The 13,132-nt window shown below is 40.1% G+C and overlaps 1 protein-coding gene across 1 annotated transcript; it reads right to left on the bottom strand.

Annotated features, from left to right (window-relative positions):
* Positions 1-1,359: 1,359 nt before the first annotated feature.
* Positions 1,360-4,405, bottom strand: msx3 (muscle segment homeobox 3). Its single transcript, XM_015028074.1, has 2 exons — positions 3,422-4,405; positions 1,360-2,698 (listed from the first exon to the last, which is right to left on the bottom strand). The coding sequence occupies exons 1-2, from the start codon at positions 3,768-3,770 to the stop codon at positions 2,304-2,306; spliced, it is 744 nt and encodes a 247-aa protein (XP_014883560.1). The 5' UTR covers positions 3,771-4,405; the 3' UTR covers positions 1,360-2,303.
* Positions 4,406-13,132: the final 8,727 nt, after the last annotated feature.

Raw genomic sequence — 13,132 nt, 5'->3', positions numbered from 1 at the left:
ATAGTTGTAATTATATTTCATAAACTAAAAGGAAAGTTCTTAAATCAACTTTTTTTTTTCTTTTTTTTTTAGAAAAATAAAACATGAGGACAATGTATGCTTTCGTTTGTATTGTTGAGACAGACAGGGATTTATACCTCAGAATAGCTTGTGGTTGTGTGAAATGACAGCAATTAATATATTAAGGAACATTTTGCTGTGAAAACCAGGAAAACACTCATAACAGTCAAAGCCAACAGACAAACTTTATGGAAAATCAATCAAACTCCCTTTAGATATCAATATCCCATTCAGTTTTTTCAGCTTGTTTTGCTATTTTGTCCTAAATCGTTATTAATTCAGGATAAAATGTAAATCCAAAATACAAGCTGTGACACATCACATAAGATGCAACACCTGATCCGAAAGTTTCTAAGTGAGCAAATTTCCGTGTTTCTATTTATTTGCATGGTTTTACTTGTAGTCAGCAGATTGTTTCAGGTGTGTCTAAAAAACAAACAAACAAAAGTTGTTCCCAGATAGTGAAAAGTCAGAAAGTAGCCCTTTTGCTAGGCATTGAGAAAGAGAAAAGTTATGTATTTAAGCTGGTAGGTTGAGTTCGGAACCCATGTGGTGCTTGCTCGGGCCCAAAGGATTAACGTTGAACCCCTTTCAACTCAAGTGCAACTTTAATTATTCAGTAAAATCTGTCAAAAATTATTCATCTGTGATAGTATGTACTAATACCAGCTGTTCAGCTTTGATGCTTGTGTGTCTTATTAAGTCAGTTAGGTCCACAATTATATATATCTATATCTATCTCTCTCTCTCTCTCTCTATATATATATATATATATATATATATATATATATATATATCTCTCTCTCTCTCTCTATATATATATATATATATATATATATAGAGAGAGAGAGAGAGAGAGAGATAAAAACCCTGGTATACAGTTCTGCCTGGAAATGATACATATATTTTGGAGCGGCCAAACTCCAAAACATTCATATTTTGGAACCAGAAGTTTGAATCTGACAGAGAAATTCAGAAGACTTGGATTCACCAAAGATGAATCCTCATAAGATCAGCAGAAACAACCAAGAAGCTGGTCAACAGCTATAGGAACATTTTGATGCTATGATGCCAGTATAGATTCTCCCACTGATTATTCACGCAATTATAAATAATTTTCAATTAGACATTTTTTTATAATAGTTATTTGTTAAATTGTTACTCCTTTTATTTTGTTTTATCATCTTTTAATAGATACTTGTCTCATTTGCAAGCAGGAGCAAACTTTTTGGATGAATGAGAGTAATTTTAAATAATCTGGCAAAGGGTGTGAATAAATGATTCAGTCTATTTAAAAAAAAAAAAAAACTGGTTCTATTGATGGTTCCAGTTCGGTGTCAGACTTGTTTGGTCAATTTTTAGGGTATTTGAAAAAGGAGGATGAGATGTTTTCTGGCCTTCACTTCTTATACAGGTTTAAAAAGGGATACTTAAGACTGCCATTTTTCCAGTAGTTCAGTAATATTTTCGCACTATAAATTATGATTTGCAATCTACTTGTAAATTTTATTTTCGTTTTATTCTTGAAATTAAAATAAATTGGTTGCGGTGCCTTTGAGCCATAAAGAACAACTACACTGAGAAACCAGTTTTAGTCACACTGCTTTAGGGTTATTTCCATGTAATTTGTTTATCATAAGACAGCAAAGTTCTTAAAAAAAATAGCAAATTTGGTACGGCCTCAGCAAAAACATTTTCTAAAGCTCCGCACGTCAAAAACATGCAAGTCTGGATACCTTTCAAAAAGATATTCTCAATTCAGAACAAGTTGGCCTTTCAAGATAAAAAAAAGTAACTGCATCTAATGGAATTAAGCTTTAGTAAATTAAACCGCTTACAACACAGTGGAGTGCGATTTAATTTTCATCTTTTGCGTAAAATGTGCGCAAAAGTTCACCAAGAAAAACAAGTTTGCTGGCCTAAAAATAATTCATCTTTTTATAAATGTCATCTGGGCTGACCTCTTTAAAATCTCTTACTCCATCAAATTTGTTTCCAAAGAAATAAGGTAGACCACGCTTGTAAACATATATGTGTAAAAATATTTCTCACACCAACTATAGCGATATAAATGTCATTGAACTTATAAGAACTGTAAAAAAAAAAAAATGAGAGAGAGAGGGGGGGAGAGAGAGAGAGAGAAAAGAGATTTATCGGGATGGATATTTTTTGTGACATTTGTTATTTTCTTTCTAAAAACATATTTGAATAACGCTTTTCCAACTCAGCGTCCTGGATATTAGTTAAGACAAGTAATACATCCCGTAAGGCCTGCTGAGTAGTCCGGGTACGGGGAAAGCAGGCCGAGCTCCGTACAGAGGCGCTGCGCCCAGGGGCGCGCTCAGCGGGAAGGGGAAGGCGAACGCCGGCAGCAGCGGCTTTGCGGCCAGCTTTATCTTCTCCAGCTCGGCCTCCTGCAGTCTCTTGGCTTTGGCTCGTCGGTTCTGAAACCAGATTTTGACCTGGGTCTCTGTGAGGTTCAGGGAGCTGGAGAACTCTGCTCTCTCCGCGATGGACAGGTACTGTTTCTGACGGAACTTCCTCTCCAGAGAGAGCAGCTGGGACGTGGTGAAGGGGGTCCTGGGTTTCCTGTTGTTCTTGTGTTTCCGCAGGTTGCACGTAGTTGGGTTGGGGATTCCTGGAAGCAGATTGATCAAGTGAGAAACGGCATGCTCGTTGTGGCAACTGCGTTCAAGATGGATCATTTTATGTCTATATCCTGTGTCATTTAACAAAACTAATGTCAATCAACCTTTAGATTTTTTTTATGTAATGTGAGCGGACGGCAAAATCTGCAATCACATTTTATAGTTGATTTTAAATCGTAGTCTATCAGTGGCCAGCCAACATGTGAGTGTGGGCCCCATATATGATTTTTTTTTTTTCAGGTAAAGGTTGAGCAGAGTTGTCCTGCACCAAAAATATACAAAATGCAAATGGTATGAGTCCAGTATGTAACATGTGGCGCACAATATCAAGCCATTTACTTCTCATTTTCTCTAGTTTGTTATTTTTTTCCTGGTAAGTAGAAAACGTCAAAAAAAAAAAAAACTTTCTTGAAGAAAGAAAACGTAACATATTTGACCTTCTACTTGATACAATAAAGTTTTTTTTAAATAAATTCTGAGACCCATTCAAATTAATACAGTTTTGCCATACTTTATGATTAAATTGTAAAGTATGAAAGTTATGAAATGTTGACAGTAAACATCTCTAAAGAGTTTAATTTATAGAGATTTTTTTATTTTTAAATTGTCCAGTAACCGAACTGAGGTATAACCTAAATGCATGAGATGTGTAATGATACAAACATAAATTATTATTAATAGTAGCAAAAATAATGATAATATCTCCAACTCACTTGTGTGTGCATGGTATGGATCCTGGAGCCAGGTCCTCTCCTTGTCGCTAAGGTCCACCGCCTCCAGTTTGGACCCACAGATCCCTCTCGGTGACGCACACTCGGTCTCCTCCGTGCGGACGCAGCCTGACGTAAGGTCAGAGGAGTGGGAGCTGCTGCACGGAGAGGTCCTGTCCGATATGAGGGATTCCACACTGAAAGGCAGCTCGAAACCTTTGGTTTTACAGCTCCTTCTGGGTGCCATGTCCAGCTCCTCGGCTCCAGTTTCTCCAGCGGCTTTATCCTGACGCGATGTGTCCAAGGCTGGTGATCCTTGCGCAGGATTCATTACGCACGACTGCGGTGCCATGCAACCACTTTCCCCCGCCGCTCTCCGAGCTGCTTTTTTTTTTAATGTTTGCGTCTGTTCACTTGATGAAGATCACTGTCATCGTTGTGGTTCCGCTGACGCTGCGCATCCGCTGGTAAGCTGAGTTTTACGCAGAGGCTCGCATTTTCTTCAGTGAAGAGCCAGAAGTTTCTCTCTCATCTTACCGCGGGCGAATCAGACATTAAAAGTCGTCCACGTGACTCGGCTGGTGCGCGCTCTGATAGGACAGATGAATGATGAGGTTAGCTTACTGTTTGTGGGCATTGACAGTTGTAAAACTTGTAAGCGATGGCAGATAACTAATTCAAGGAACGTGGAGCAGATGTAAACTTTCCATGATTTACTACAGACCTAAGGAGCTCAGACCTGCGATTTTTTATTGTACTTCTTATTCTTGTTTTTAATCTTTGTATAGTTTAATGTTGATTTTTGTTGCACAGTGCTTTGTGATTTTCTATCTGTGAAAAGGATTTTATAAATAACCTTTACTTACTTTTATTCTTCTCCACGTTTTGATGGCCAAATATTCCTTGAGAAAATTCATGTATTAACAAAAGTAGACTCTGTCAAGACAGGGCTGTTTCTACAGAAGAGGATTAGGGCCACTGGAAAAAAGGGGGGGAAAAAAATCTGACTTTAATCTCAGAATTCTGACTTTTTTCTCAGAATTGTGACTTTAATCTCAGAATTCTGAGATTAAAGTCAGAACTGTTTTATTATTTTTTTTTCCAGTGGCCCCAATCCTCTTCCGTATATTTCTCTGATTTGCTCATTTGTTTCTGGAGCTTAGTACTTTTAGAGAGCAGCTTAACCCGTGAAATGTATTTTTGTTTTTCAGCGTAACTTGAGTTGCCAGAACGTTTTACTTTACTTTGGCAGTCAATTGTGAGCGTGTCAGACCTGCGTGGGGTCCAAGTCAGACTGTTTACATAAACCAGTACAACAATTATGGTTTGAAAACCTATTAAATTCACTCGAAACTGCATGGAAACAACAACGGATTAATGAACTCCGTCAATCCGGACTGTGTGCCCATGCAGTAAACTAACATAAAGCATGGATCTTTCTCAGCGATTACATTTTAAAATGTTAACTCAAGTAAAGCCGGTCCAAGGCCAATGGAAAGAGCTAATTTTAACAAGCTGTAAATTAATTTTGCTCGAAGGAAAGTCTATGTCTCTTGATCTAGGAAGGTATGTATATTTAGAAGTGATTAGACTCTGAAACTGAAAACAAAAATCACTTCTAAACTAAAGGTTTTTAATATTTACAGGTGTGTCTGCAAGAAGCATTAACTATGTATAAGAAGTCAATGCTTCTTAGTGCAATGCTTCCTATGAGTGTGTGCTTATTTTTTAAAATTTAGCACAAACCCTGGGATATCTGGGTTTGCATGTAGGAGCTTAAATGTTCCAAAACTTTAAAAATGAACAACCGAAATCCCAGAAATGTGTCTGGTGAGAGAATATCTGCTTTGCCACAGCACATATGCAGAAAGTCCATGTTCCATAAGGTGTACACAATGGTTAGCTAACTTACTGATATATTTGAACGTAAGCTCTGCAAAACAATGTGAAAATAAAATACTGCTTGCTTTTGCCATGGGCCGGCTCATCGTTTGATCGCTTCTGAGTACAACAAATAGTAAAGACTTGTGAATCGGTTGTGAATGGGTAAATTCCTGCTTTAAAAGGTGACTAAATGAACAAAAAACAGACCCAAAAATCTCATGAAAGTTGTGTTACAAAAGCTCCTTTTATTAATAGACATTTTCACTGAAATGTGCAGGAAAATAAATATAGCTTTTTGTAATTAAAAATTAGAGTTTCTGTGTTTATATTGATTATCCATCCATTGTCTTCCATGCTTATCTAAGATCAGGTGATGGCGGCACCATGTCCAGAAGAGAACTCCAGTAATAACTCCCTCTCCTTAAAGCGACATCCTTTGGCTCATTCTGCGGGATCCCAGTGAGGTCTGAATCTTCCCTGGGGTCTCCTCCCAGTGGGTCATGCCTGGAAAACCCCCAAAGGGAGGGGCCCAAGCAACATGCTGAACCACGGCAAAAGACTCTTTTTGAAGTGGAGAAGCAGCGGCTCTACTATGAGCTCCCCCTGGATGGCAAAGCCCCGTATCCTGTCTGCAAGGCTGAGTCTAGCCACCCTTTGGAGGAGCCTCATTTGTTTCTTTGTATCCTGGATCTCGTCTTTTTGGTCATGATCCACTTCTCAGTTTCCATAGGGGAGGGTCAGAATACTCAAGGACTAGTAAATTGAGAGCTTTGCTTTTAGGCTAAGCGCTTCCTTCACCACAACTGTTTGTAGCAGCACCCACATTACTGCAGATGAAGCCCCAATCTGTCCGTCCATTTCATGTTCCATACCATCATGACTCGTTAACAAGACACCAAGATACTTAAGCTTTTCTTCTTGAGACAGAGACCAACCTCCAAGCCAGACGGGGCAGTACACCTGAGCTGGCGCCTTCTCCATGGGAGTGGCTTTAACTAGTCCCAGTCCACCCTGGCCAGATTACTGTGCTGTTCCTTCCCATTTTTTTGTGGAACCACCTCATGTGATACAAGCTGGACCTCGCTGGATATTAGTCACATGCGATTTGATTGTCAGCAAACTGCATGCGTTGATTTACGTCAGACCAAAGTAGCTGGTGAGATGACGATAACTCTCTGGTCAAACTTTGAGGTCCAAACCTTTTATCAATAAGAAGGATAAGAGGGCATAGAGCGACAAGACAACCCCCAACGAGCAAATATATCAGAAGTTTTCAGAAAAACTGACATCCCAAGGGTACACACGCAAAATGACATCATCGACTGCAGCACCTTCACGCTCACAGACTGCCCACGTTCTCGCATTCCCCCCTCCCCACATTTCTGCTCATATTCACTCCCACACAGTTAGAAACACACTGACAATAGCAACGCACCCAACTTCGCTAGAACCGAACTAGATGTTAATCAGCTAGAGTGAGACTTGACAATAAAGAAGCGCCTCTTTTACCCTGAGAGAACCACGGCCTCAGATCTAGAGGTAGCTGACGCTCATCCTAGCCCCTTCACACTCAAGCCTTCACTCCACTGTGAACGCTGAAGATGCCAACAGAACCACACCGTCTGTGAAAAGCAAAGATGAGACCCCAAGTGTCTGAAACCAAACATCCTCCTCTGCGCAACTGAACCTTTAGATCCTGTCCACGAACACCACAAACAATAGGCAACGCTTTCTTCTCAGTTATTCAAAATAAAATAATCTGATGAGTTTGTGTATACCACTTGTTTAAACTGTTTAAATCTAAGCTGTAGAGCATAAAGTAGTGACACGGCTTGTTGAAAGCTGTTTTAGAAGACAGAGTAGTTTATGGTCCTGGTTCATTAAAGCAGCATAGCTGTTCAAGCTGTGATTTACTGCTCTCAGTGTATTTCCAAGAGTGATTGTCACTGTAAATTTTCATATTGTGGCCTCTAATTTAGTTGTCTATGCCCATATATTTCAGCCTGCTTTGCTCATTGTCTGCAGCCCCTTTGAGAGTCTCTAAAGGGCCTTATTGAAGAGGCTCGTCCAAATTAGTTTTGTTCCGGAGCTCCTCGCACCAAGTCCAATAACTCCCATTGAAACCAAATATGTGAGGCTTTTTGACTCTGCTGCTGGACAGGCCTGAAGCAACACACTGACTTTCTGTCTGTCTCCGTCTTATAGGACAATTGGTTAAATGGAGTTAACCGTTTCCCTCCCTGAGGTATGTTCCTGCTTTGATCCTGCTGTGCCTGGCGCCTGTCTGCTCGGTCTCCCCCCTCTCGCTCTTTGTGTGACAGTGATAGATTGCTGGGTAACCATACAAGCTTTGAATGACTGTAATTTAGGGCAACATTACATTCTCATCTACTTACAGCCAATATTATCACTCTGAGATGAAAGAAGGTGCACGGCTGTCTATAGTCTTTTCTTTTTCTTCTATTGTTGAAAAAAAAAATTGGTATTTTTATTTCTTTGCTGACAGTTTGCATGCAGACATTTACAACATTGATTGCCTGTATAGTTTTATAGTATGTCTCCTTATGTTTGTTATTATTAAGAATACAATACCTTTACAATTTATTTGTGATTGTTCTCTTACATTCTATTTCCTGCTTTTATGCGAAAAGTCCAAAACGTTTCTCCCCTTTGCATAAAAACGTCAACACTACTCCTAAACCTATCGGCCTTGCCCCAAAGGAGAATAGCTTAAGAGTTAATTGAGGTTTTAAAAAATGCATTTCCTTTCCAGCAGACATGTTGAAGCAGGCTCTATATGTTTCGGATTACAAATCTTTGACTTCTAAACCTGTATCAAATGCATTCAGAAATATGTGAAGACGGTTGAATTTTATTAAAATGACTGTCAGGTTGCAAAAATCAACAAATGCAATCTAATACAAATGCAAAGACAAATATTACAAAATATCACAAAAAATATTTTTCACACAAAAATATGTTATGTGTTATGACCTACACAGTCATAGGGAAGGCTGCTGATGTATCCATTAGTCCAGCAGATAGTCACCGGTTCTCCCACAAGGAGGTTAAGCCACCAAAGCTCTTTGCTAAAGAAGCTAGCTGTTCACAGAGTGCTGTGTTTAAAAAGATTAATGGACAATCACTCTTCACCCACTCTTCCTGTTCTGTCATTTAAAGACTGATAAGAATCACATGACAACTTTCCTGGAACAAACTGGGGTCATGCATTGTGCTAAACATACCAGTTTCCACTTCTTGCATTTGTCTTGTACGTTTGAAAGATCAATGCACAGGCTCCCAAGAATATTAAAGTGAAGCAGGTCTTGCCTCCTGCTCAGTTTCTCTCAGGCCAACCAGCCAGAGATCAATTGCCAAACCTGAGTTCTCCCCTACAATGTTCCTCCTTATCTGGAGGAAGAGTTGAAGGAAACTACATCAACATGTCAGTTTCAGTTGCTACTAACTCTGTATTCACTCAGGTTCCAGTTTAACCTGCTGAACCATTATGGCAAAGGTGCAACTTAACCTTCCTCTCTTGGTTATCATGGCGCACATTTGTCAAACTGTCACAGAATATAGCTGAGCCGCATTGTTTTCACACTACAGCGTTTTCACACTACAGAGTGGTATGACGAACTGGTGAACAAGAGTTCACCAGTTCTTCATACCACTTGAAAGTTAGCACATAGTCTAGCAATACAAACACAAACCTGAATGTATTTTATTTGGACCGTCTGAGATAAACCAACACAAAATTACACATAGTTGAAAAATGGAAAAAAAAATGAGAAAAAATGTTTTTTTTTTTTTTTTTTTTTTTTTAGAAATGTGTATCAATCTGATTCAGTCCCCTTTCATGTAACATTTCCAAATAAACAAAAACAAACTTACTGATGTTTGGCGATCAACATAAACTGACAGGCTGAGCAAAGAGCAGGAATCTGAGAAACAGCCAAGGGCTCAAAAGTAGCTCTGGAGGAGTTGCCGAGATCCACAGCTCAGGTGAAAGAAGCTATTGACTGGTCAATAGCTTCTCCCAATAGCATAACTTATAAGGTTTCAGAACTCTTTGCTTTTTGCCACAAGAGAGCCACAGCAAACATGTTGAAGATTCACCCAAAGTAGACCTGGCCTACATCCGAAATGCAACGTGTGACATCGAAACAACTGTAAACATCACTATCAACACATTCGGAAACATGATGTTGGCTTGCTTTCCCTCTGCAGAGATAGAGAAGTCGGGCAGAATCGATGGGATCAGATTAAAGTTTGTTGAAGTTTGCAGACATAGGAGGCGGTTACTCACCCAGAGCGCTACTCATGGAAGAAACGCCGCTGCAATGGAGACTCGCATGGCAGATAAGGCTTGAAATTATTGTAATTAGCTGACAGGCTGCTGATTGGTTAAGTGCTTTTCATTTATCTACTATATGTTAGCATGACTTTTAGAGGACGGTGCTGACAGGTGAGCTGAGAGTGGTTTATTGTCCCTCCGTGTGTTTTGTACGTCTCAGTTTGGATTTGGTTACAAGCGGGTGAGTTCCACATGGCGTCTGATGGAGATGAGCTTGCTCTGACAGACGGGGAGCTCTGCACCGAGTCTTGCCAATGGTGCCAGGTGCTAACAGACAAGTGCAGATACATGGACGCCATATTGTTGTGGTTTGGGAGAAAATGGATGAGGACAAAGGGAATTGGACACCCTCTCTGGACTAAGAGAGAGATGGGTGTTACAGCGAGCTCAGTGATGGTGCTGACAGCAAGGGGGTCATTATACTCCCAGAGCTCTGTGATAATGATGATGAGGAGGATGATGATGTTGGAAAATAACCCAGGAAGACAGGCTGGGGATGCTGGGTTTATGATACAGCACTGTTCATGCTGATTTAGTTCCCATTTGAGTGAAAGTCATAGCAAAGAGAGCAGGAAAGGATGCTGGGTTTCATGATATACTTAGATACTTAGCTAAAGAAGTCTAGGTATTTTAGACCTTTTAGAGTTATTTCTAGTGACTTTCTGGTAATGTCAGCGACTTAATTGTCCAGACCCCGCTATATTTTTGTGTTAAATATCTGTTCAGAACTGAATTTGTGGAAAAAACTTGAAAATGGATTCTCAAAAATGCTCTCCTGCTACTCAGATTGAACTTGAACTATTTTTACAAATAATATTGAGCAAAAATGTAATTATTTTGATGGGCAAAGCTGTTGCTTCTGCAGAGAAAGGTTAGTGCTAAAAAGTATTGGCCTACGCAAACTTTTTAGAAGATTTTCAAAATCACTTGTGCTCAACTTCACAATTAACTTGCTGTTAACTCTATTAAATTTAATTCCAACAAAATGCACCAGAGTTTCTTTTTGCAACATCATAAAATGGAAACAAAGCAGTGTGGATACTTTTACATGGGTTTATAGGCTGATTCAGTCCTAAAAACTCAGACCTAGTTTCAAAAGTAAGATCAGTTTGACACCATAATGCATCAACTTACTTAACCTACAGTGTACATTTATTATTTTTTAAAAAGTCACACGTATAAATGTTACACAGGGGAACCCCTAAAATGCGTGCCAGTACTAAGCAGCAAGATCTGAGATCCTCAGTGTTATTTGCTAAACACTGCAAATAAATAGGTCATTAATAGCCATAAATTATTTGGCTACACTTTGAAGGTTGTGGTTTGTTTTGATCTATCCACACAAGTAGTAGCTGCCAGTGCCGACAATGCCCCCTCCCAAGCTCCCCTCCCGAACATATTTCCTAATCTGTTCTGACTCACACTTGCTTCAAAAGATGTTCCAGGCACGTTGATTATGCCTGTAAATTATGGTTTCATCTATCAGAACCTCAGATAATGTTCACCACATTAGAAGAAGCCAAAACTGGAACAAATTGGGGTTTCATGCTTTACTCTAGGGCATTGTTGTTGTTCCTCTAAATGGTGGGAATTGCCCATTGGATTTATTTCCTCTCAGTGATAAAGAGGTCATATGCCTCTTCAAACTTTTAGGAAATAACTGTACTTTTGTTCAACTCTGATGTTAAAGGTCTCGTGTAAACATCTTGCTTAATTTAAAAATATTAAAAGTGCTAGCTTAATTTTGGGAGTTTCTAATTATGTTGAGAGGCTGAACAAATAAGCTGAGATTACAATAGATTTCACGTCGTCTCATGAAGCCCTGAAAGGAATAGGAGGGTGCAGCAAAGGCCCCTGAATAAACAACCATTAAATCCCTCCCGCACCACTATGAGGAAAATCTCCAGTCTTTGCATTAAAGCAGCCAAAACACAAAGCCAGGACACAAAGAGAGTTTAAAGAACGAGGGAGAACGAGATGTTTGCCCACCTTACCCTTTCTTCATCTTTTTAGGCCTGGAAGATATGTGTAAACTGGAAAAAAGCAGAGGTAGATGTGTGAAGCAGACGGGGAGACAGGGAGAGGGGGGTATAAAGTAGATGAAGGAGAAGATGAAAGCTTTGTTGTGTTGATGCTTAATGAGCTGGAAAACACAATTGAACTTCTCTGACTGTGGAAATTGCTGTGAGGGCATCGTAAATTAGCACCAGTATGGGAGCTGGCCCGCTGATAGAAAGAGGGCTTTGTGTGGTGAGGACATCCTCAGAGGGCCAAAGCTGCTGAAATCTTCAGCGTTTTCATAGAGAGATCTGTCACTAAAGTTCACCAGTCATTCTCAGATATGGACAGATAGTGTTAGAGAGTTAGCTTGCTTCTCTGCTCTTAAATCTCACCCGATCCCCATCAGCGCAGAGGCCTTATTATTCAAAACAGTAAAGCCACAAAACGGCTAAAAAAGGCAAAGATGTGTCTAATTCTCCTCTGATATTCGGAGAGCTCCAAAGGATGGCTTTGCAGGCTTGGCACATGCCTTCTGTTACTAAGTGGCTTCATATTGAAAGGCTCTGCGGCCGCTATTCTCTCTCCCACCGGGTGCCAGCCTCTCTGCCCTGGCAGCTGCTGGGCTTCAGAATGGACCCATAGTTTCAACTCCGCAGGTGAGCTGCACAGCCAAAACAGGGCCCCTCAAAGGCCTTTTCAGAGTCTCAATAGGAAACTGACTTGGGGAGAGAGGAGCGGGCACACAATGGCCGCCTTCTCTAGACACAGAGAAGATGGAGATGAGCTATTGGGCTTGTGCTTTAGTGTTCCTTATAGCCATGTCGGGGAGAGGTGAGGAGTAAAGAGAGGAGAGGATGAGTCCCCCCTTTTTGGGTCTTTGAAGGCGTGGCTCCTTGTGCTGTTGTGTCCTGACACCCCTGCATGTTTGAAACCAGATGAAGCACAGTGTTTTCTTCCATGTCCAGGAGGACACTGCTAACTACACAATCCTCTTTCCGCACACCTTATTTTCATGTCCTTTAAGAGCTCTTCCAGTGTGTGGAAAGAGGATAAAAGACCTGAACTCCTGTTGCTCTTTGCTACCTACCTGCATTTTTGCAACAACTGAAGACAGCACAGTTACTTGTCTGCGCTAAAAAAAATACAGGTCAGAGCATCAATAATACATACTGATGAAACTCTGCAGAGATTTTGTCTTTTTTCTTTTGGAAGCAAAACAACAATGAACAGGTTTTATTTTGGTCATTTCCATGGAAATATTAAGAGTTTTGAGTTATTTCACAGGAAGTGCTAATAATTCTGACCATAACTGTAATAAAAGATGGGATACAGATAAAGCCACTAACTGAAAGATGTTGATGTTGTGTTACCCCATTTTAGTCATATGACATGGAAAAGCTAGCTGCCTACATGTTCTAGGGGAATTTCACGCAACAAAAACAATGGAATGGAAAAGCTAATTGTCCCTTGAA

Source organism: Poecilia latipinna, unplaced genomic scaffold (genome assembly GCF_001443285.1).
Source record: "Poecilia latipinna isolate Pla-1442-1.1 unplaced genomic scaffold, P_latipinna-1.0 Scaffold113, whole genome shotgun sequence".
Classification (NCBI taxonomy): Eukaryota; Metazoa; Chordata; class Actinopteri; order Cyprinodontiformes; family Poeciliidae; genus Poecilia; species Poecilia latipinna.
This window is presented reverse-complemented; position numbering and strand designations above follow the sequence as displayed.